Source organism: Diceros bicornis, chromosome 7 (assembly GCF_020826845.1).
Source record: "Diceros bicornis minor isolate mBicDic1 chromosome 7, mDicBic1.mat.cur, whole genome shotgun sequence".
NCBI lineage: Eukaryota > Metazoa > Chordata > Mammalia > Perissodactyla > Rhinocerotidae > Diceros > Diceros bicornis.
This window is the reverse complement of record NC_080746.1, coordinates 48362536-48389151: the sequence shown is the minus strand read 5'-3', so window position 1 is coordinate 48389151 and position 26616 is coordinate 48362536. Positions and strand designations below refer to the sequence as shown.

The window sequence follows — 26616 nt, the reverse complement described above, 5'->3', positions numbered from 1 at the left end:
TGTTAACAGGGATGTTATTCTGCCTTGTTATGTCTGGCATAGTTATAGATGATTCAGATATCAATTTAAAAAACAGCAGTAACTCTAGGTAGAGGCTCAATTAGAGAATTTTGTTGTCTCCATGGATCAAATTAACTGGAAATCTGAAATATCTCTACTTATTTTATGTCAAGTAAATAGCAACTTAGGTGAAAAATATATAAACATATGGCCTTTTAAACTGCATTCATTTTTAAAATAGCTTAGGTAGTTGCTTTACATGAAAGCATTAGGAAGGAGAGCTTTGAAACAACAAAATTTCCAATTTCAGCTGATTGCCAACACTCAGCGGTATAACACCTTAATGGGAAACCTGCTCAAGATCCATTGGCCTATGCAAATTGAAAAATAACTTTCCCACTATGCATTTAGTGACAATGATTGTATGCCACATTATCTCTCTATTTGATGGCCAGCTGGGCACACATAACATAAACTTCAGTGTTCTAGACTGTGTAGAGAATTATTGAAGTATCCCCTTCTGAATATTCTGGTAATGCAAAATTATTTCTACCTCAAATATTTTATTTTATATCCAGGAATGTTTTACATGAATAAATACATATTTATGTATTTAAGAGCAAGTATTCAAAGTGGGTCTTCAAACTAATCTAGGCTATAAAAATACAAGTTTTGTTTGTTTTCTCAGAACACTTGGACTAAGTATATATTTAACTAGCACTCATTGAGGATCTAATATGTACCTGCTACTTTTATAAAAAGTTGGTGAGTCTTATGCTGTTCCTCTCTTCGGCTGATGAGAAAACCCATGCTTAGAGAGGTGAGGGGTCCCATATAATATTAACAACAACAGACAGCAGAGGTCAGGATTCAAAACCAATTCTTTGATTCCAGAGTCAGTTTTCTTCCATGATTGCAGAGAACAGAATATTTTTCATAGTGCATTATTCACTAGATAAGAGGCAAACTGCTTTATACCAGTCGGAACAATTGAGCATAGCTGAGAACACCATTTTTTGTTTCTTAGAAAAGGAATCACTCTTGTGTTATGAAGTTAGGGTAAGACCACCACATTTTTGGCAGCATCTTATCAGAGAAATAGAATTAGTGATTGCATTTATCATAATTCATTTCACTCAAGTGGAAAACACTGCAAAAGGCTAAAAAATGCTTATAGCAAATTGCTATTAAGCTTTTGTTAATATGAAGAAAGAAAACGTTCGGAAGTATCTTTAGAAGGACATGTCATTATTTAGCATAGCTAGAGGAAGTTTTCTTTGAATTAATGACCAAAATGTGGAATGACAGCTTCTCTGTGCCCTGCCAAGGGAGGTCTTCAAAAGGAACAAGGAAGGTAAGGTAGAGACAATTGGTAAACTCAGCCTCCACACCCTCAACTCTACTGTAAACATCTCTGCCACTTAGCATGCACGTGGACCTCCAGAACCATCCCAAACGGTAAGCTATTAATTCTATTTCATGATTTCTAGGATTAGAGCCAGTTTTAGTTCTTTATCATTTTTTACCCTAGGAAATTCTTCACTATGTCTAACTTAGCCTGAATGTGGTTAATGAATAGTGTGACCAGCGCTCTCCAACTCAATACAGCCCTTTCATACCACATTATAGGGGATGGAGTTGTACAGTGCAGTCAAATTTGATTTTAAATCCAGGCTGTGCTACTTCCTATGTAAATATCCTTGGGAAAATTACTTAACCTCTCTGAGAATCAAAGTTTAGAAAAAAGATGCCTATTTAAGAAAACTATTTTGGAAATAAAAATCATATAAGAGATAGATGAATGGATGGATAGAGAGATAGACAGATAGATAGATAGTTAGATAGGTAGGTAGGTAGGTAGGTAGATAGATAGATAGACAGACAGACAGGTAGAGATAGCCTGGTACCTACTAAGCACTCAATAAATGTTAGTTTATTTTCTCTTCCTTTGAAGGAATATCCATGACTATGTACGATTTTTTATTTCCAAGTTTCCTCTTTTGAATATAATCTCATTAAGCACCTGAGGAAGCTTCCTTCTTCAAACCACAGAATCCTAACCCTGTCAATGTTTTCTCGATAGAATTCTGTCCCATCCCTTTGTTAACTCTGGATGTCCTTTCCTTCGCCCTTTCCACATATCCTATTTAAAGTGCAGAATTCAAAACTGATCCCAGTCCTTTGGAAGATGTGACCAGCCACTGAGTTTTGTGGAAGAGTTTTTCTAAACTACGGCACCTTCCAAAAAGAGGAAATTGAGAGGAGAGGTATGGAGGATGCAGACATAGGGCTGCATAAACTTGCACTGCAGTTGCTGTTTGGTGAACATTCTCAAGTCCAATTAAAGAATGTTCAGAGGCAGGGGGAACTATTTCCTCTTGTGTGTTTAAGTGGTCTCTTTGTCTTAAACTTTCTAAGATACATATACCAGAAATGTAAGAGAATTTCTTATTCCTGTCCTAAATTCTTTCTTTTGGAGCTGAGGATAAGCTGCTATGTAGAAAAGGATTAGGCTATTCTTTAATGTGTTTAATAAGCATTTAAGTATAACCTTGGCTATTAAAATATTTTTAATATAAACATGAACTGGGCGATGGAGCAGACTCGAATAATTATTTGGATCACTTCCACAAATGATTATACCTGTGTATATAGAAATATGCCTCTTCAAAGTATTGCAAAGACACCAATTCCTGACTGTTTTAACAAATCCTTATTCAATATAAATGTGGAACTCTCCTGCCTGATAAATCAAGTATATATCATGTATTAAAACAACAACAGCAACAACTACTATAGCAAACTCATATATAATGCCAGTACTATTCTAAAATGTAATATTTGTATAATTTGAATTCTTGAAACCACCACGTAAGAAAATACTATTAGTATCTTCATTTTACAAATGAGGAAACCGAGGCACCAAGTAACTTGCTGTCACACAGCTAGTAAGTTCCTGAGTCTGGATTTAAACTCAAGAGTCTGGCTGGGATCCAGGATCTAGACCACGCTGTATGTTATCACAGAACCAAATGCTATGAGGTATTGATTGAGAACTTTTTGTGTCTTTTTTTTTTAGTGGAATAGAATAAATTACAACGGAAATAGAGTCCCACTGAGAAAAAATTTACTTAATTCTCCAGAGCTAAGTTCACATTTAGCCTACCACCCTTCTCTTTCTGTGCTTTTTTTGTCTTGTTTTCTTTTTTCTAGAGGAAATAAAGAGGTATGATATTCTTTACCATCAAAAACAGAAGAGGAGGACTGGGAGAAGGAGGTATCCTTTTGGGGAGAGTGCAGGGATCATGGAGAGGCCACATTCCTGTCACTCACCTTGGCATGGGTTTGGGACATTCAATGGGTTTCCTTAGCTGAAGGCAAGAAGGGGAATTCCATGAAAAGTGTTTATAAAATTTATTAAATTCCAGAAAGGAAAGACAAACATCTCCATCCTAGGTGGATATCCACTTAGCTACGAAGTTTGCTGACCTGCCCTGTTGCTACTGAGGTTGGAAAAAAACCCTAGGAAGAGAAGATGAGAAGGTCAGCCAGGGAGAGAGGATGCAAGGACTACCCCTGGTAGTCCATCTGAGGGGTAGAAAAGATGGATGCTGCTCATGCCTGCAAGCCCCAAATTTGAAAGGGATAGCTGAGTCTCCCAGACGACCACACAGCCAGAGGAGTCCCTTGAGTTTCAGCATCGTTTCATGTTTGGTTATCTACCCACCCAGGCTACATGACCAGAGATAACCTACAGAAAGGGGACAGCCACAGTAGAACAGTATGGAAATGTCATTTCCATTTGCTTCTTTTTGCCCCAGTACTACCAGAGGAGAAATCTAAAAGAAAGGAATATCTAGACGGTGGTATGAGACAGAACAGACCATACCTCTATCAACTCCAGGGCACTTCAGTGGAACCCTAGTCTTAATTATGTTGGAAGAAGGAATAGAGGCCTGAATAAAACTTAAGATTTTAAAATGAAGAGGACTAATAAATAATAAAGTTAGAGATTTGGATTGAAATGCCATTAAAGAAGCCTACTCGTCATTGGGAAATAGGGCTGAACAAAGCATGGCTGGTAACAGATACTGGAAAAATAAAATGATTTAATTTTTATACATTAACCAATTAAATGTTCTCACTTAAACCAGTTATAATTATAAGGCAGTTAGAGGGAAATATTTGCCCCTTCCCTCCAGCCCCTCCAGCTTTAATCTGATTGGGGAATTTAGAAATACAAAATACTAAGTCCTCTGCATGTAAGCCCACCCAGCCAACATCTCCCTTCTCATCTCCTGCCCCACTGCCTCACACACTCAATGCCACAGCAATGAGTCACTCAATAGCATTTGCCACCTCATTCTTGCTCATGTGTTCATGTTTTTGCACATGCTCTTCTGCTCAGAGTACCCTTCCATCTAAAGTCTGTCAGGCAAATATCCCAGATGCTTTAGTTCTCAGTTCAAGAGTTGTAACTTCTCTGAAACCATCCTGACCTGCTCCTCTCTCCCTCTTGGATACCCATTCTTAGCCAGGTATCCTTCCTGGATCCCCCATTAACCTTTATATGGATCTCCTGTGTAATGTTTACACTGCAAGCAAGTGTGTGTATGTATTTCTGTCACTCTCACTAGACAATGAGCCCTCTGAAGGGAAGGAAGAGATCTTATTTGACTTGTTAAATCTAGTATCTAGCACAGTCCTTGGCATGTAACGTAAGCTTCATAGATATTTGGTGAGAGAGAGAGGAAGGAAGGAATGAAGGAACAAAGGAAGGAACAATGAGGGAGGGAGAGAAGGAAAAAAAGAAAGGAGGAATTTCTCTGTGCTCAGTGATGAGTCTGCACAGCTGAGTTTAGGAGAAGAAGGCTCTGTATTCTTCTTCTTACCCTTCCAGGGAGATGGCCCGCTGGAGAGTCACAGAAGGCTGGCGGGTCGCAGTGCTGTGTTGGGAATGACTGCAAGAAAAGAAAGAAAAAACACAGATCATCTATTTTAAATGTCTTCACATATTGTAATCAGTCCCACTGTTAAGAAAAGAACCAATCTTGAAAGAAATACAGAGATTAAATCACTGTTCTTTGGTGATAGGTAGAATCATCCACCAAAATACGGCACTCTACCAGATAAGGGGCTAATATTTCCTAATAATTTGATTTCAACATCTGTTGTTCAAAAGTAAGCTTTAAACAACAGTAGACATGGAAAAAACCAAACATGTTTGGAAAAGGTAATTTTTTTCTCCTTGGAATAAGACAACATAGAGCATAAAAACATAAATTTTATTATGATGCAATGTATTGTTTTTTAATGCAGAACATTTTTTTCTAACAAAATTTTAAAGAGAGCAAATTTGTAAATTGCAGTAGTATTTAATTAGTATAAATTTATTCATTAGTTTAAATTTGCAACACTTACTTGTAAATTAATCAATAATAATTCAGCTGTTGGCTGAACACAAAAACTTGAAAAATGAGCCTTCCAATTGTGTATCAACCTTAGAATTTAACGTAATCCATATTTTGTTTTGGTTGCATGGTAGGAAAAGATTGTTTTTATAGATAAATAGTTGCAATAAAAATTATAATATCTAACATTTATTGAGCACTTATATTTCCTGAATCACTTTTCTAAGTTTATATGTTTATATCTTTTATTTCTCACAACCCTAGGAAGTATGTACTGTCCCATTTAACAGATGAGGAAATTAAGGTACAGAGAGGTTTAGAAACTTACCCAAAGTCATGTGGTAAATAGCTGTGCTTGAAATGTAAAGGAAAAATTCAGGATATGAAGTTATATATGTTGTATATGTGTTATATATATGTATATATAAAACTCTATGAAACACATGTGGACATATAGATAGTCAGCAGGATAGAGTGAAAAGTACACAAACTTGGCAACAAGACAGGCTTTAGTTTTAATTCTGGCTCCATATTTGCAAGCTGTTGATTTCTGACAAGTTATTTAAGTTCTATGTGTTTTGTTTTCTTATATATAAAATGGGGATACTCATACCTATCTTACAGGACAGCTGCAAGAATTAAATTAGATAATCCTGTAAAGTCTGAGACAAGGTAATGCTCTGCTCTCTCTCTTCCTGTGCATCTAGACTATTTGACTCTAGAGCCATTCTTCTTAAGCATAATAATATATTACCTCCCAAATGGTAACAATTTCTTATATTTGTAAGAATTTGCCTTGCAATCTCAGAATACTTTTCAATTAGAAAGAGACAGAGGGCAACACATTCATCTGAGATATACACAATGACAATCGAGCAGCAAAAACTAATGTACAATAAAATGTACAACAAAACGTATTCCAATGTGTAATTTTAGTTTGTAGCATTAGTTTAATATTTTAGTTGTAATATTAGTTACATAAACATGTAGCATATGAAGGTGTGTATACACAAATATATGTGTAAAGAGAAACCCAAGTCCAATGTTTGCAGAACATTGGCACCTTCACACAGCTCTAGGATTTCTCAGCACATACTCTGAAAACACTGCCACTGCCACAGAGAGCCACGCTGTAGGCTGCAGATTTTCATCCAGAACCTTGGTTATTATTGGTGAGAAGAACCATCTCTCCGTGAAAAGTACTTAGTTGTGACATGGATGACATTATCTGAGGTTGAGGGAGCAGAATTTGGGGACTGTTGCTAAAGCCTAGAGAATGATCTTCAAGTTAAAGATTGTGTCCTTTGTTTCCTGGCAACTCTCACAGTGCCAAGCACCACAAATGTTCACTGAATATGTTCTGCTTGGCCAGTTGAAAGGCAGCATAGCATTCAGGAGCTGCATCATAGCTAGACTGCCTGAGTTCAAATCCCAGCTCCACCACATATACCAATGTGACCTTGAGCAAGTTACTTAAAGCTCTCTGTATGTCAATTTCTCATCTGTAAGATTGTGATACGATAGCACCTTCCTCATGGGGTTGTTATAAGGACTCAATGAATAGAGTGTTTAGAACAGTGCCTGCCACATGATAAAAGCTACATAAGGGTTTGTAAAGAAACTAACATGATTTAGCAGAGTGTGTAGTTTGAGATGCTCAGCACTAAATAAAATAATTATTTAGATCACTTCAGTTAGTCATATAGTCAACTCCACAAGGTATATTTCTGGATATAATATAACTTTGGTGATCGATATTAAATTCAAATATATTTTCTATTACAAAAACCTTATAAAATTAATGGAAATCAAAATAAGTAAAAAAAAATTCATCCATAATTCCATTACCTTGTCTCAGACTTTACAGAATTATTTAATTTAATTTTTGCAGCTGTCCTATAAGATAGGTATGAGTATCCCCATCTTATATATATGAAAACAAGACACATGGAATGTAAATAACTTATCAGAAATCAACAGCTTGCAAATACGGAGCCAGAATTAAAACTAAAGGCTGTCTTGTTGCCACGTGTGTGTATTTTTAACTCTGTGCTACTGACTCTCTATATGTCCACATGTGTTTCATATAGTTTTATATATAGACAGAACATATATAACTTTATGCCCTGTATTTTTTCTCTTACATTATAATTTAAGCATTTCTGATAGAGTCTCCATAATTATTATTTTGGTGTTATATAATTCCTCTGAAGATATAATTTATTTAACCATCATTTTATGGTTGGATATTTGGGTTATTTCTATTGTTTTAATATTATAAACAATGCTGCAAAGAACATATTTATATCGGTTACTTTTTCTTATTTGACAATTTCCTTTAATGTATTCCGCCAAATGGAAACATTTATTAGGTTCTTAATTTATGTTATTAATTACTTTTTAAAAGCTTTGTACCATTTTAGTGCCTTTAAAAAATATATATCCCCCAGTTTAACCACAATATTATAAGCACTGACATCATAATTTTTCAAAATTTGATAATTTAATAGGTGCTTCAGATTTACGTGTATTTCTTTGTTTATTAGTGAGAATGACCATTTTTTTCTATATGTTTATTTGCAAGTCGTATTTCTTTTGCTTAAACTGTTTAATCCTTTCCTTTGCTATTTATCTTCCACTGGGCTAGAAAGTACCAACAGTTCTTCTTGGGTAAAGATCAATGATGCCTACTAACCGAGATTAATGAGTAACTGGAATTGCTGACAGCTTCCTCACCATTAGCCTAGCCCACATAATTAAAACAAAGAAATATTCAGTAACTCATTTTAGTTATCACTATCTTAAACTAATTACTTTATTATTCTGCCCTAAATTATTTCAATAATGTCCCTCTTAAAGTTCTGGTAAAAATTTAGACACTTAAATGCGAAGGTTCCATGAAGTGCTCACAGAATTTGACTCCTTTTATATTATACATGCAAAGCCAGCCAGTTTCTCCTAGCATGTAAATTTGGAACAAACAGAACCTTTTACAACATGTAATTATCCTTTTACTCTACTAAGACAAATACGGTGAATTATCTGAAGGTCAAGACCTATGGATGCAAGGGAATTTTTGTTATTCCCTGATAGTAACATTTAAGCCGCACTTGGAGGGGGAATAGTTGCAGTGGGTATTAGGAGCTACCTGATGATGATAATAGCCAGAATGCTAAAAAACACCAAATATCTTCCCCTTGAAAAGTTCCATCCTTTCTATATTACCGGTTACATAGACAGTGCATTGTTAGTTCTACAATGACTAAGAAATTATAAGTAACCACTGTCTGGTTCTTTCACCTCCTTAGGCAGAAAGGCCAGCCATATAGTATTCTGAGAACTGCAGTGGAAAGAACCAAGGGAGGAAGGCACAGCAAAAACTTAAGTCTTTCAACACTGGAGAGCTAAGTGCTTGGAATGTATTTTGTCTTAAAAAAAAACCTTAGCCACAAATGGCCATCATCCTCCTTGTAGCTATCATTTTTCTAGACACTGTCAAACATGTCTTCTGTGAAGCATTCTATGATATGCCTCTCCACCTCCCCAGCACAGCTGACACACTGCTCTGTGCTGCAGCCCATCTTCTCCACACATGCATAGTAGCAGCCAAGCTTGAGAATCACCACCATTTATTTATGTACCTGTTTTTCCTACTATGGCATGTGGGCTTTCAGAGTAAGGAGTAGGGCTTATCAACGCCTTCATTCTCAGCCCAGGGCTGGCCTGTAGAAGAGGCTTCATAAATGTCTTTTTGAATAATGAATACCATGGATTGAGTTCCATCTATCTGTAAGGCCTCATGCCTTATCTCATAAACTTTGCAACAACATGTGACAACTAGCCATTTTTGAGGGAAATTAAATTAAGGCTCAAGTTTCACAGCAAGGAGGTAGCAAGAGTAGAACTCACATTTGTAGGCTCCAAAGTACTTGCTCCTCTGAGACAAACCATGTTGCCTTACAGCAAGGTGAAACCCAAGCTCTGTAATTAGTTCATACAGAGGACCCAACATATTCTGTTAGGAAATGCTCAACTCTCACTGAAGATCATTGATAGTTTTTTTTTTTTTTAACATAAAATAGCATCCATTATTTTCACTACACGTGTCCCACCTGCATGTCGGTGGCTTTTGAAGATCATCTCTTTATGAAGATCACTTAATAGAAGGACTTCTCTGTCCTATCTGCACTACCTCATTAGTGAGCCCTGGACATTTGCGAGGATGTAAGTGACAATGAATGGTTGGTGAGTAGGATGAGAATAAGGAAGGTTCAGCATCATATCACAGCACTGATGCTGGGGAAGAAGTCGCTGTAAGCTGGTAGAAAACCTATGGCACCAACTTTGTACTTAGGTAGCTTGGCTGAGGTGTCAGATTAGGCCACTGTGGAGGTAAATCCTACTAGAACTTAGACTCAGAGAGACATAACAGCTCTATTGCCTTTCTAAATCATGCTGTCATTGAATAAAATTAAGGCAGAGAACAGTAGAGTCTCTTTTCCAAGAACTCTCTGATTTTCCAAGTGAAAGACTCCCTAGATGTTGCCTAAGAAAATGGCATTTAAATGATGCTGAAAGATGCATTCCTATTGCTGCATTAAAATTTTTTTGAGCATCTGAATTGAAACGATTTTATTACTCATGGAACACAAAAGGACCTAGCTGGTGGTGATAAATGGCTTTTTAATTTTCTCCTTCTCTGAAGCAATGAGAGGCAGGATAACTGGATTTTCCAAAATGTTGTAATATTAAAACTATGTTATTTTATGGCGAGCACAAAAAGTTTTTTGTGTTTTTTATTAATAAACTAATAACAATAATCTTATTTAGTGTGCCTTGTAAAGTCCCATCCATCACTAAAATACTTTCTGACATGTTGTCAATATTCTGTTTTGTTCTTCACTCAGATTTCTGAAAAACTTGTATCTCTCCTTGTCACATTTAATTCTTCACCTTTCTCTTAAATATCTGTATCTATCATTTATCTTATCTCTCTTAATATTTATTGTCTTTTCTTTTTCTGTGTATCTTCCACCTCTTCCTGTACATGTACTAACGTGCCACTCTTAAAAAGAAGAGTGTGTCTTCTTAGATATCCAATCAGGACCTCAAATGCAACATAACCAAAACACCATCACCTTCCACGAAGCTATACATTCCTCCTGTTGTTTCATTGATACTTAACATGAGTTGTCTTGTATAATTATTTGTATCTTCTGGTTACATTTAATAAATGTTAATTGGGCACTTACTATGTACCAGGGATTGTGTTAGGTGCCTGGGATGACTCTTTGATTCCTTAATAGTGTAGTGCTCAGTAAATACCTGATAATAAAGAAGATGGTGAAAGTAAATAAACCATTTGGGTCCTTTTCAAATAGATAACATTTTTCAATAAATCTTTAGGTATATTTGATAAGCAAACCATCTAAGCAGGATCTGGAAGGATGTATAAGTATTTTAAAAGGTAGAGAAGGGAAAGAAGACTTTCTGAGAAGCTAGAAGAGTATGATCAGGGTCACGGAGGGTCAAAAGTGTGTGTTGTGCTCTAGAATGGTTTAGCTTGGCAAGAACAGAGTGGCCAGGGATGAGGTCAGGAAGCTGACACGGCGTGACTCATGAGGGACAATGAATACTATGCCAAGAGGTCTGGACTTTATCCTGCTGACAGGAGTGAGCTCTCCAAGGTGGTTAAGTGTGTGTGTGTGTGTGTGTGTATGTGTGTGTGTGTTGGGGGGAGGTCAAGATGGTAATGTCTATAATTCAGAAGTGTAAACTTGAAAATACTGAATAATGGAAGGAAGAGGAGGAAATATATAGGCAGGGAGACTAATGAGAAACCATCATGATGGAGAAAATTAATAAATGCCTAAACTTGGATAATGGCAGTAGGAATTAAGAAAAGGAGATACATTCAAGACATTTGGAGGTAAAATACCCTGGCATGAATAAAAGCAAGTTATTGAGAGGACACTTGGATCTCTAGAATTGATTCTAATAATCTGGATGGGTGGGCATTTCTTCTGGAAGTTAAAATCTCCTAGATAGAAGGGGCCTGTTCTTCCCAGGGTATAGGAGTAGTTGAGCTCTCTTCTAGAAATTCCAAACAAACCTTCAAAAGTAGATAGACTTTGCTGTTAGAAGGGGAGCGGCTGTGAGGAAGAATGAATTGAGAGTTCTTTTATTGACTGAAAGGATTATGGCATTATTAACAGGACCAAAAAGTGCATGTGTGGATAGCAAAATATAACTGACTTTGGTTTTGTACAAGATTAGCTTGACGTGCCTGTTACACACGTGGGGAATATGATGTACAGTGGAATAGTTATAATTATTGAAAAGTTCTTCCTTCTCTTGGTATAATACCCATCTGTCAATAGTAGCCACTGAATGACTGAGATGTTCCTTGCATCTTCTACTTCAAATAAACATTCCTAACACTTTTCGTTCTTTATGAGATGGTTTTAAGATTCCTAGCTATCTTTCTGTATATACTCTTAAATTTTTCTTCTGATTTTTGCTTAAATTGCAGAACCTAGAAATGAATTCAGTGTTCCAGATGTGTTCAGACCAGGGCTGAGTGCCACGAGATGCTGACTTTCCTCCATCTGGATTCCATACTCCTGCCAGAGCAGCCCAAGATAACATGGGCTTTTTAAATTTGCTGAATTGTATTGCTAAGTTTAGGGTCAACCTAACCTCACATATTTTTTAATATCAAATGATTCAAACTCAAATCTATCATGTACTTGTACATCGAGTTTTTGGAAACTCAATATAGTTACTAATATCCCACGTCTGTGAAACTTAATGGTATCAATTTTGATCTAGTTTTACAGTTTTTTAAGCTAACATTAGATCATCAATTAAGCTCCATAAATACATATTGAGCATCTAAGATGTGCTAGCCATTCTAGAAATTCACTCTTTCATCTAGTTTTGTATCATCTTCAAATATGATAAGATGCCTTTGACATTTTCATGCAAGTTATTAATTACAGTAAGAGACAAGGAACATGCATTGTGGCAAATCATCATAGATCTTCCTCCAGTTTAATAGTTAGTTTACAAGTTTCACTGTTGAACTCTCTTAATCAGCATCTTTTTATAGACTAACCAAGCCTCTCCACTCACTCAGTGACAAGCTGACCAATGCCCACAGCAAGTGGAATACTCATAGCCCATATATTTCTATTCCCTCCATGTGACTTGTATGTTTACTAAGAATCAGTTGTAATTGTTCTCAAATCTATTTATTCCTATTGTACTCATTTTTATAATCACGTCATTTAATTAAATGTTACAAAAATGAAATATGAGTGTGTAAAAAAGAATTATTTCTATCAAGAGTAAGTTTATTGATCTAGAAAGACTTAATAATTGTACATAGTTAAAAACATTGCCAAATTAGGTGTGAGAGAGACAACTGTAAAAGTCAGAAAATAATTATAAAATGAGAATTTTTCACTTACTTTACTTTTGATTCTCATCCTAATTTAAAGAAATCCCAAGGCATGGTTGATGGATTAAGGGTGTGTCTTATGCAAGAAAATTGAAGTAGAACTTCATAAAAAATGAGGCCCACATTTCTGGCCTTTTGAGCCAATTTTGTGTAACAAATATTTTAAAGCAATTAATAGAAAATTTAGATGTTGGAAAATAACATCACAAAAACTGTGGCCTTGGGTTGACTATGCTAGCGAAAATCTTGACCCTCATGTATAAAAAAATGATGAAGAACAAAATGTATTAACTGACTGCAGACAAATTAAAAGTTCTGATGATTTATAGAAAGACAATATGTAACATTGGACTAATGATGCTAATTTGTTCAGAATTGAAATTGTGGACGATGAAGAAATGATGCATTCTCAGACAAACAGACGCCTCTAAATACAAAGAAAAATACTGGATCAAATACAGGGCCCCAAATTTTTCACGCCATAGCCAAAGATGCTAGAAATGTGGTTTTACTTCATGTTGAACAGCTTCAACCAACAGTCAGTAAAAACATGGTGACTCAAAAAAATTGGAGGGGCTTTATGGGAAAAATCCCATTTCTTCTTTCAAATACCCCTAAACCACTGATTTTATTATGCCACCATATAGTGATATTTTTAAAAGTTAAGGTGAAATAATTAAAGCACGCAAGTAAGTATCTTGTTTTTTCCTAAATGCTGACTGTTGTCCAATTTTTTGACTAACAAATCTGGTTCTGGTTGTGTGGGTTATGAGAAGTTCTATTGTATGAATGTCTAATAGGATTATCACCCAGATATTAGTTTCTCCTTATCCTTAAAGAATATCATGGGAGAATTTAGAGTCTTTTTACAGAGGAGACCTAGATAGATTACATTGCATGGCCAGAATGTGGTTTTGGTGAGATCAGAACACAGATCTAACTCCTGGCCCATGGTTTCCTCTATCCTATGCCATTGTGACTTCTTCATATTCTTCTCTGTCACAACAGTTCAATGATAAACATGGTAGTCAAAACACTGGCCATGCTAAAAATCCTTCTTGTCACTGTTAAGTAGTTAGAAGACTCTGGAGGTACACCTGAAATGCTGATCCAGTCTCCATGACAAATTCTTTGCTTTAAGCAACAGCAAGAAATCCCAGGATTTTGTCCTCTGCACTGAACCAAATGGTATATGACTGGTCTCAAAGCCTGAAACATCAGGAGCAAAATGTAGTGTTTTAATACAGCAGGTATATTCCTGCTTTTATTCATTTTGTTTTTGGATGGCTGACTGCACATCATCCTTCTTAGCTTTTGTAGTATACAAACTGCATCTCAGGAGGTAATGTGTAAATATGTATCAAACAGCTCCCTTCCACACAGACTATTCTTCACAAGGAAAGTGAAAGATTGAATTTATAAGAGCTTAAATCAAGTGTCAGCTAGTTCCATGAACACAGCTACTCCAAAAAGGAAAACTGATTTTGGTCAGAAATTTTACATAAAAAACTGACAAGCACTACAGAATGAACCAACAACTAGAGAATTTGGAATGGGAAGATTTTTGTCCAGTAGTTGGGATTTTAGGCATGTAATTGATATGGCCATGGATATCCCTTCATTTCACACAAGATACAAGTTTTTCAGGATAACACATTTATTCCTTGACATCTGGGAAGCAGAGTTGCGTGGAAAAAAGAGCAGAACTCTGGAAGTCAGAAATGTGGGTTTTCCCACTGTGCTCCTAAGGAGACCTCAATGGCCTCAGATAAGTCACCTCACTTGCCTCGTTTTGATTTTTTCTTCAGTTTGAAGAGGAAACAATTGTTCCTGCTCTCACATCTATGTTATTGGGTGCCGACAGAAGGAACACGGGCTTGGGAGTTGATAGCCTTGGGTTATGGATTTCTTACCCTTCTTAATGAGATACTCAACACTCCCAAAAAATGAACCATCTCATCCCTAGTCTTGTCATCAGTCTAATGTAGATAATAGTGCCTCCTCATAGACTGCTCTGAGGGGGAAAATAAAGCAACATATATGAAAGAAGTTTTGTGAAGTGTGAAACATGGGGAATAGTGAATGGAAATTACTTTCCAGGGAGGCAGTGTGATTTGGTCATCAAGTTTCTTAAACCAGTGACCTGAACTTGAACTAACCAATGGGACTAAGGAAGGAAAATATGACTAGAGGTAAAAAAAACATCAAGGAAGTGGAATCTACAGGATTTAGTAATTGCATATGGTGGGTGAGTGAGGAGTCTAGGACAACTTCCATGTTTCTTGTCACCACCATCACACCAACAAGTGATGAGTAAAAGGTTAATCATTTATTTCCCTCCACTCTTCACTATTCATACCCCCAAAGTAAGAATTACCTCCTTCTCTGTTATTCTCCCTTGGTTGAATACTTTCTAGGTAGCCATGTGGTCATCTGTTCAGCTAAGCTTCTACTTATCATCAGAACTCTAGTACTGAAGGGAAGAATATCTGGACAGAAGAACTCAACGTGATAAAGTGCAATGCTTTCTAAGTCTCTTAATGTAGATTTTAAATTCAGTTCAATGAAGTGAAACTAGGCATCAGCAGCAAACTCTTTTTGTTTAAATAAATTCTTGCTTTGCTCAGGGATTAATTTTCCAATACAAAGCAATTTTTTTTTAAGTCTTTGCAGCCATGAACAGTTTGATGCTATTTAGCATTCACAGCCACTGTACAATCGATGTAAGGAAAATATCAAATGTAAAATACCAATGTAAGAAAAGTATCAAAACACTAAAATGCTTTGTCTTTGCATCTTAATGACAAGTTTCCAAATGAAGGAAACTGAATATTTATCCTCATTAATGAAAAATGACTACCTCCTAGCAACTAAATGGGATGCAATTTACAACTCTGTCAAGATGCAAGTGAGAGCATTTGAAAGGGCTTGAGGGTAAAAATTTTAAATCTATGATAACTTCCTTCTTCGTTCTTAAGATTTTCAAAGAATTTAAAAAATCATCTCTTTTTAAGAGGACAAAAGTTTTAGTATAAATCATTAACATAGTAGAAGGCTCAGACATTGATTCTCTATATCTTGATTTCCCAATCACCTCATCCACCAGCACCCAGTGATTAGCACCCACAATATGCAAAGCACTGTGCCTTATGTAACAGAGGAAACAATAAAGGCTAAAACAGACACTATGATCTTCAAGCATTTATAACATAACTTGTGAGAAAGGACCTTCGTCCACTCATTAGATCATTTCAATTCATTTCCTCTCAGTCTGCCTTTTGGTGAACAGCAGCACTGCTTACCCAGGTGTTCAGTCCAAGAATCTAGGTATTTTCATTGATTTTTCACTTCCAACCATTATACCAACTATCACACTCCACAACCAATTCATTAACAAGCTCTTTTGCTTCTGCTACAAAAATAGACCCCACCTCTCTAGTGCTACCACCCTAACGGAAACAACACCTTCTCTTGGTAGACTATTGCAACAGCCTCCCAACAGGGTTTCCTCCTGTCCTTCTCTAGTCACTTCCCATAGTAGCCTGTGAGGAGCTTGTTTTAAAGCATGAAATCAGATCATATTGTCCCCTGCTTACAGGAAACTTTCCGAAGACTCTCATTACAGTTAGAATAAAATTCACAGTCACTTCCAGGGCTATGAGATCCTGCACTCACTGTCTGCCTTTTGGTGCTCATCGCTCACCATTCTGTCCATCAGTCCCCAAGATTCAGCCATCCTGCCCTTCTTCTTGACTCAGCTATTCTCACTAGTTTCTCTCTAAAGGCATCTGCATTAACTGCTTGCTTTGCCCCTAGGTCTTTTCCTGGACACCTCCCTCTTATTCAGGTCTCAACTAAAAGGTTACCTTCCCTGGTCTTCCAGCTAAAGGCACTCCACTTCCATCCCAGGCATAATACAGCCTCTTACACTATTTTGCACAGCACTTACATTTACAGTGTAAGTTTTCCACAGCACTTACAGTTATTACTCACTGAAATTATCTGTTTATTGATTCATCTTTGTGTTCACTGACTCCCTTTCCCTGCAAGTATATTGTTTCCATGAGTAGAAACAAGAAAAAACATATATACATATTTCAATGCATACCCTTATTTCATGCATACCCTGAATGAAAGATAGATCAAGAAAGACCTGTGAACTCACACTTAGCCTACCTCTATTGGGATATGGTAAACTCATCCAGGATTCTTTAACGCCATGATTTAAGTCAAAGGTTCTTATTTTAATGTCACTTAATTCTCGCTGTGTATCTTGCTGAAATAACGCTTTCTTAGACTCCATATTTTTTTCTGTCTTGGTTCTTTGAAATAGCTAAGAACAATGTGTTGACTTTATTCCAGAGGGAACATCCAGTCAAACCCTGTTGAGGATTATTGTGTTCCTCAACTTCATGTCACGTCTTATACTGAGTATGCCATTCATCTGTAAATGCTCCAAATCCTTTCATCCACCTCTAAATTGTATCAAGGCATATCCTCATTCATCTGTACACTCATTCAACCAACACTTACTGAGCACCACATATGCGTCAGGTAACAACCTGTTCCACAATTTGCTTTACTTATATTTACTAAATTAGTCTCCTTGTTGCTTTCTTGTAATGTTCCACATTCAGTCATCAAATGTTTCTGTGGCTATTAAAAGTCAGCACCATGCTAGGCACAATGAGAGATACAAACAGGAAGCAAGCCTAGTCCCTGCTATCAAGGATCTTACAGATTTTACAGAGAGATAAGTAAATGATCAACCAGCCAAAAAAGGGGAAAAAAAGTACAACAAAAATAAACTGAGCACTGTAACAGGAGATCTCACCCTAGCCTAGAAATTTATAGAGGTGCAGGAAAAAAAGGGAAATGACTATCTTTTTAAAGGATTTTGTTTGTTTGTTTGTTTACCTTAAAAGTTAAAGAAAGCATTCCCTTTGCATTTTTTGTATTTTTCTTCCGGGGTTTTAAATTTCTAAGTATCCCAGTAGGATCATTTTAGGAATAAAACAAGTTGTAAATAATGCATACGCACCTGTATTAGAAAGCATTATGCTACTAAGAACTTGTCTATTTTAACATATTGGTGGAAATATTCATGAAGTATGTGGAACTTTGGAACCATGAGTCATTTCCAAATGTATTTTATTTTGAAAAACTTCAGCAATTTTCTTTATTGTCATAAATGGCCCCCAAACAAGGCCCTGTAAACACAACACTGGATAACCAGGCAAAACTCCAAAAGAACCACTAAGTTGATTTCAAGTTAGTCCCTGCTACCGCTCTCTGCCCAGCCTGCTGCTATTCATTCTTCAGGACTTATTTCACGCACACCCAGAGCCAGGAAACCTTTTCTAACCTCTCAGCTTTCTTTCCTCAGCACTCAGGCATATACTTATCAAGGCATTTCCCACACTGTAGTTAAGCACTATTTTATTTTATTTTATTTTATTTTATTTTTTATTTTCTTGGCAGGAAGAAGGATTTATAAGAATGTATCACATGGTCCCAGCTCCCCCAGGAAAGGAGTGGTGCAGAGGGCACAGCCCGGTACCAGCTGGACAGACCCATGAGTGTCCCCGGAGACCAAGTCAGGCCCTTCCCTCCATCTCAGACAGAACAGTCCTGGCAGGATAGCGGTTAAGCACTATTTTAAAGATTTCCCCAACTAGTCTGTGAGCTCCCTGAAGGCAGCAACCATGATGAATTAACCTTTGTACTCCCCCATTCCATGCCAACACAGTTCTCATCTGTTGCACTGAGCACTGGAATACTTGTTATACCATTTCCACTGGGATACCAAAGCAAAAATATTCAATTTCATCAGGCAAAAACATTTGTGATTTCACTTAATGAAACCAAATAAATATACCAAGGATTTTCTATGCATAGGACACCTTTGACAAAGATGGAAAATGAAAATATATTTTCTAGTAGACCATCTCAAATTCAGTGCAAATAAGGAAGGATTTTATCTATTGCCACTTAAAGAACACAGTGGTGAATCTAAATTTTGGAATAAAATATGTGATGGAGCTTAATATATGAAAATAACAGTAAATGAATTCTGCTCTGCTCCAATAAACTTGTGTCTTACTGGAAACATTGAGTTGAAATGGCAGTCATAAAAGTTACAGAGATACAAGATTCAAGCCATCAGTCATGGCAGGGTGTTACAGGGTTTACTGCTATCCATGGTCAGTGCTGCTTAAACAAGGCTGGAAGTCATCAACGCAGTTGGGCACGAAATTACAGAATCCTAATCTGCCCACATGGAGATGCTCACTGTGATAACAGTCAAATGTCATTTCAAAGTTAGTTTTGTGAAAGATAGAACGGCCATATTTGCTTTGGTTAAACAAAAAAGAAAAAGAAAGAAAATAGTTTGATCCCGTAAACAAGTATTCTTAATACATCCTCTAACTACTGGTAGTTTTTCAAGGATTAATGAATATTAAAAAATATAAAAATTGATCCAGAAAAGCCAAATTTATAGACAGAAAATAGATTAGTGGTTGTCTGGGGCTGGGGTGGGAATGGGAATTAATTGTAAATAGGCATGAGGGATCTTATTGGGGGCGTGAAAATGTTCTGAAACTGATTTATGTTGATGGTTACGCCACTGGAAAAATATACACTTGAAATGGGTGAAGTTCATAATATGTAAAATATACCTCATTAAATTGTTAAAAAAAAGTTTAGGGTAAAATACAACACTTGAAAAGTATAGTACAAGATTTTTTTTTAATGATGTATCATTAAGCACTTATTGTGTGTTTTATGCTCTAAATTTCTAGGGTTTTCACCAAACTTTTCATCTGACCCCACACAAGCAGAAACTCACCTTTTATAGAAAAGGCCAGCTACCTGACAATGACCTTCAAGTTTAGTCACGCTTTCCTCTCCGTCCTTGAAATCAGAGAAGTGATTTGTTCAGAGGATTCACAAATTGCAGGGCACTAGGGCCAAGTTCAATACGATGGGCCATCCACCCACATGTGGTGATTTTAGCTGCTGACCAGACTTTGGTCAATTCCTTATATTTGGGCCACAGAGGATTTACAACTGCTGTATTTGAAGTTTTTAGGTGTAGGATAATATTAAGAAACAAGCAAATGAGAAAACAAACAAAACTGAAAAGCATAGATTCAAAAGGAAGGACATAAACTGTCCCTAAGGAGACAGTATCTTGTTTTTTGATTCCTTTACTACCTCTTTGAATATAAACTGATATTTAAGTAAAACTACCAGGCCCTAAATTGTGTCTTCAATAAAACACTCATATTTTAAATGTTGATTGTTGTCTCAAACTTCTTTCTTTGAGTCTCTACTCTCCAAATCAGCCTTTAAAATTTACTTGAATATTAAAATACTGTTTTGTCATTATAGAGAGCAAAAGGGGTAATTTGTTTTTCCAGGCCATCCTGGATGAGGTAGAAGCTGAATTATTCATTAAATTGTTCATCTATTGATTTGTTCCACAAATATTTACTGCATGCCCAGCACATGCCAAGTACTGTTTAGGATCTAGAGATAAAGCACTGAATAAAATGACAAAAATTCCCTTCTTCATTCAGCTTACATCCTCATGGTGGGAATGGGGAGGGGATAAAAAACCAAATAGTAATGAAAATAGCTATTATTTATTTAGAATTTACTATATCTAAGGCACTTTGTTAATTGCTTTGTATACATTATCTCATTTAATCCTGTTGAAGGTTGTATTATGCCCATTTTGCCAATGAAGAAACCAAGGCTCCAAGAAGTAAAATGCTTTGTCTCCAGACACAAAAACTAGTAAGAGATAGGATTCTCCTCCAGTCTCTCATAGTTCAAAGCTCATGCTATTAACTACCACAAACGTGGCCTATACAAAAGGCCTTGAGAACCATAAGTAGTGGAATAATGACTGCCCTCAGAATTTGCAGACACTCTTTAGGTATTACAAGAAATAATGGGGATCTATGCTTAAATTTGAGAATTTTTGGTTGAATCATAATCACAAATTATAAATTATATATGAATACATATTTATATGCATTTATAAATATATATAAATATATGTATGCATATATATGTATACATATTTACTGTATATATAAATATAAAAATGTCTTAGCTTCAGGTAAATATAAATTTCTGTCTTCTCAAGAAAGCTATAAATGAGTGATTACCTCAGGCTACAGAGCTTCAGTTAATATTTTGTGTCTAAAATGGTAAGTTGTGATTTTGTTTTATATAGACTCATAACATAAAAAAGTCATAATGACGTTTTGTGCCATTTGTTATAAGCCTATTGATGATGGAGAATTTTTCTTTCAAAAACTTTCAGGAGTTTGTGCTAATACTGATCAAACAAATTGAAGAATAGTCTTTTCTTCTTTTCTCATTTCATTTTTTTTCTTATTACCACTTTCCATAAGACATAGTTTTAAAAAATAATTCTCATAGGCAAGAGTACTTTCCCCAATAATCAACTTCAATTTTCTCTGACCTAATTTTCTCCAGTTACTTCTATATTCTTGTAACATGACTTAACCACTTCTACCTTGGCAAAATAAATCTTGTCTTTCTCTGATGTTAACACCATTCAAATACTTGCAGACTAATAACAAGGTACTATCAATTTTGCTATTTCATCAAGCTGCACTATGTACTTCTTTTCCTATCCCTGTATAAGTCATAAGAAATATGAATATAGTATAATATGGTCTAAATTTTTATTTTAACAACCTTACCAAGTCTCATAAATATGAGAGAGCATTTTTGTTCTGATAGATGAGGATTAGACAGCATAGCTCCCGCTGCCAATTGTCAGACAGTTGAATTTATGCACTGAGTGGAGTATTTTTATATACAATGAATGAGCGTACTTTCAAGTTGAATCATTTGATAAAGTAGTGCCAAAGATAATAGTCTTTGAATACCTGGCTGACTCTTTTTGCCAATTCTGCGCCAGGGAACACGGTCAGCAAGGGCATATCCCTCGTGCCCCAGACTTTCTCGGTTACTTTGTACTCCTGGCCAGTCTCCAGTCTCAGTTCCTATAAAGGGACTGTTCTGGTGCTGAGTAGTGCTTTGATCTTGTCTGAGACCACCATCCTATCCTCTTGGTCTCCCAGGCTGAAAAGATCGGTGGTGCTGGATTCTTCCCTCTCCCTATTTTCCAAGTTGTGAAATGATACTGGTTCTACTTCTAGAATACTTTCACATTGGTCTCTATCTCACAGCACTCCTGCTATCACCATAGTGTAGCCAAGTACAAAGCCAAAAGACCTGGATTTGATTCAGGCTCCACCACCTTGGTAAGTGCACTTAACTGAGCCTCAATTTCCTCATCTATAAAATGGAACTAATATTACTTCACAGGATTTTTGTGACATCAAAGGTAATGTATGTAGAATACATTATGCAGGATATAGTAGGTATTCAACTAATTGCTAAATATTATTACTACTATTATTTTCATTATTATTAAGTAACTTCCCACTCTTTAAGGTCTTTTTTTCTCCAATTCATCCTTTAAGCTTCTATCAAAGTAATCTTGCAAAACGTTAATTCAATGATGTAATTCAAAAGCTTTTCCTAACCCATCTTTTTAGCTCCATCTCCCTCTGCACACTTTATGATATAGTCACTCTGGGATACTCAGCCTTTCTCAAACATGTACTTTCATGTCACTAGACATTTATAAATGGTTCCCATCATCCTCCAATCTTCTATCTCCTGCCATAGGCATTATCTTCATTCTGTACTACCCACCCAGCCATCATTGGAAGTTTGTGAGCATTCATTTGATGATAAGCTTGTAATGAATCGAGAATGTTATGTGGTTATAAAGACTGGTCTTGGGCTACATTAACAAAGACAGCATCAAGAGCAGAGGAGGGAATAGTCATACCATTTTTTCACCCATCATGCCACACTAGGAATACTGTTTTGGATTTTGAAACCACATTTAAAAGAGAAAGAGGCAAAATGAACTGTTCAATCTGAAGAGGACAAGGATGATGAGTGTTTTTAAATCATGCCACCTGAGGAGCTACAGAAGGCAATGCGATGTTTAACTTGGAGAAGAGAAGGCTCTAAACAAATTATAAACATGTGGAATGGGCAGTGGACTTCCATTGTGTGTCCCCAAAGGGTCGCACTAAAACCAATAGGCAAAGTTATAAAAAGTCAAACAGGAACATATCCCAAACAAGCCCTTTCTAATGACCACGAGTACTGAAAGGCAGCTTGGACTGTGTGAAGAGACTGAGTTTCCTGGCCATGAGGATAATAAAGCAAGGTCTGGGGGACTAGAAGAGACTTTGAAGAAGGCCTTAAAGCTCCAAACAGATAATGCACAAGATGATCTGTGATGTCCCTGAGATGCTGTGACTCAAGAGTCCCATCTCCATAAGACTTCTTCTTGCTGTCCCTGTCAGCATGATTCACAGCATTTCTTACTTTCCAGTGCAGTTGTTACCATTATCATAGCACTTTGCACACAGCAAATTGCATCTCTACTTCCCCCACTATAATAGAAGCTATTTCTGGATGGGAAATGTGTCATCCCCTTCTTATTCCTCATAGTGCCAACCACAGCTCCTTTAAAATGGAAGATGCTCAATAATGGGAATTGATTTAATTTTATGTCTATGGGTAATTCATTCATCCTTTTTATGAGTTTCCTTAGCAGTAAACAAGAGCTTTAAATTTGATGATCTAGCATTCTGACTAATGCTATATAATAAACTTTCTAATAATTAAAAAATACAAATACTAATCTAAAAATTGACTTTTGAAATGAGTAGGAAAAAGCCCATTGTGCCCATTTCTTACAGAGAATATTTGGTGGAGATGCACAAAGCATCATCTGATGTAATACTCTGTTGTTCCTGGCCCCCTTGCTGAGTAAGAATTTCACAGAAGGAAGTTCTTATGGTTTTATAAATAGTGTTCATTGATTCTCAGTCTCAAAAAATGTTTCTAGGTAAAATCCATTTTATGTATATATTGAGCATTTCATTGAAATAGATTGTAAACTTTTGCAATCAGGCTGAAGATGTTCCATTATTAGCACCATCCCTTATTGGAAGCTGCAGGCTTAGGCAAACTGGCAACGTCAGCATCTAGCCTCCTCATAACACTTCCTAAGTCATCTGTATTGTTACTTCAGCAAAGAAGGAAGGCGTTTTACATTTTCAACCAATCCATGTCTTAAAATAAATGTTCCTTGATAACTGCCAAAAGTTAGAAGCAAACTAAACCTCAAGTATTAGAAGAACAGCTAAATAAATTATTATGGATCATATTATTGATATATTGTGCAATCGTTAAAAATTAGTGTTATAAACACAACGTGGAAGTTTGAAAAAATGCTTATGATGTAAAAATGAAGTAAAGGATATAAAATTGGATGAATACTTACGAGTTCAACAGCTGCCAGAATGATCTTATCAAAAATGAGATCTGATCATATAATCCTTGGGAGACAATTCTCTGAGTCTCTTGCATTTCTGCACATCTTGCTAACAGAAACACTGACTGTCTTTTTGTTTAGTGAACAACCTTGAAAGATAGAGATAGTGTCTCTCTCTGGAGCAAAGAGTAGGTCTGTTTACTGTCCTGTATAATAAAGATAATGTCTTTCTCCTTGGCAAAGGCCGGGAAGGCTTATTGCTCATTATAAAAGATTCAGGTTCCCTGGGCTTGGGAATCCTCTCCTGTAACCCACTTCATGTGTGGGCATTACCTGGCCTTCCTAGTTTTGCCCTCTGGGAACTGGGGCTCAGGGAACCAGCGAAAACACTGATACTCTGGCTACAACTATTATTATGATTAAAAAGTCTCTTATCCAATAGTCTTGCATCTTCTGCCAATATCCATGACAGTGTAGCAGGCTAACTTGCTAGCTTGTGAATAAGAAAAAATCTCAGACCTTTCATAGTTCCTGATATTCATTCCCTCTTTTAAACCTGCTTAACCTGCTTTCAGTGGCATCCCGTTGCATTTAGCATAAAATAGCTGGTAATAATAACAATCATAACAACAACTAACAATAATGGCTAATATAGTGTCAAACATTGTACTAAGTGTGTTACATGTCATATAATCCTCATAACAACTCTAAAGGGTAGAAACAATTGGTATCACTGCTTAATAGGTGAGGAAACCAAGGCAGAGGCTCAACCTTTCAGAACTAAGGGTCACCACACATCCTAGTCCTTCTGTAAGCAACCACACTCATTCTTGATCTGATTCTTACCCATCCTTTGGGTCTCTGCTTAAACAGAACTTCCTTAGAAAAGTCTTTCCTTGACCCTCCCTCTGGTCTTACTCCTCAAAAAACGCTGCTCTTTTCCTGTGTAGCACTTACCAAGTTTATGTTAATTGTATGATTAATTGAGGAACTCTGTGATTGCTTATGTACTGTCTCTGTCTTCCACCCTACACAGACCTATGGGCAAAGGGATGAGGTCGACTTTTTTCTCCAAAGCTTTTAGCATGACCAGTGCTCAACGTATATGCTGAATGAATGAATGGATCAGTGAATTGTATACGATAAAGGAAATAACCTAAAATTTTGCTTGCATGCAACTGATTTTATTATTTCCAAAATATTCTGTAATACAGCATTTTTGCCTTTATTGTGAAAACAGTGAATTTATATTCACTATTCAAATAAATAAAACTCGAGAGTTTGTCCCCATGAGAAATTTCAGAGGCATTTTCAGAGTGCATGGAATGCAAGCAGAATTGCAGAAAACACAGTTTGGAGTCGGTAATAAAAAGGGTAGCAGATAAGCAGACATGTTTACCATGGATATTCCTGGTTACGTATACATTTTATGGACCACTTATTGAGAACTGCATCATTTGAAATATTTTATACTAGTTGATTATTAAGCATTTCCACTCACTAAATGTCCTAAATGCCCCATTGAGCTTTCACTATCATCTTTTGAGGGGTTGTTGCTTTTTACATTTTAATAGTCTAATTCATCTTTGCCATAAGCCATTTGTACACTATCAACATTCTGTTATGCAGCTGTATGATAGATGAGGTGGGCCAAATAAATTCTGATATGCAAATTTCCCCTTTAAAGAAACAATTTTAATAAAATTATGTTGTTTTTCACTTTAAGAGCTCACAAAATAGGAACGGGAAATAGTTTCACAAATAGCTGTATTTTGTTAGTAAATTCAGGTTTTCAGGTTGCTGATGGGAAGGTTGCTATATTAGATGACAATATTTAATAAAGACATATGTGTGCAATTTGGGAGAGAGAGGAGTAGAGGAAAAATATAATCGAACTGTGTACAATATCGTTGAGGAGGGACCTCATAAAAAAGTTGAACATTCATTCAAAAATATTATTGGCTTCTACCTTTGGAGAAGGTAGAGTGGTGTGGATAGAACATAAATGATAACCACAATAGCTTCCATGTATTGAGTGCTTACTATGTACGCAATGCAAGGCACTTTACATGTGGCCACTTAATCCTCCAGACAGTCTTAGAGGTGCACATTATTGTCTCCATTTTGCACATGAATTCCATGGAGGTTAAGAAACTTGTCCAACATCATTGGGTCAATGAGCAAAGATGCCGTAACAAACAAACAGAAAAGAAACCCTACCAAACCAAACTAAAACTAGCCTCAAAAAAAAAAAAAAAAATCCCAGTTCAGTCTGGCTCCAAAATTTAACCACTTAATAACCACATCATAGGGGCTTATCACTCCTACAA

At 36.3% G+C, this 26616-nt stretch overlaps 1 protein-coding gene across 11 annotated transcripts in view; it reads right to left on the bottom strand.

The window, feature by feature from the left end:
• Nucleotides 1-26616, bottom strand: part of DLG2 (discs large MAGUK scaffold protein 2) — a 1867373-nt gene that overhangs the window by 384005 nt on the left and 1456752 nt on the right. For all 11 annotated transcript variants that reach the window (XM_058545485.1, XM_058545490.1, XM_058545494.1 and 8 more), the window contains one exon: nucleotides 4893-4961. In XM_058545485.1, the coding sequence (XP_058401468.1) occupies nucleotides 4893-4961 (69 nt within the window). The remainder of the gene's footprint in view (nucleotides 1-4892; nucleotides 4962-26616) is intronic.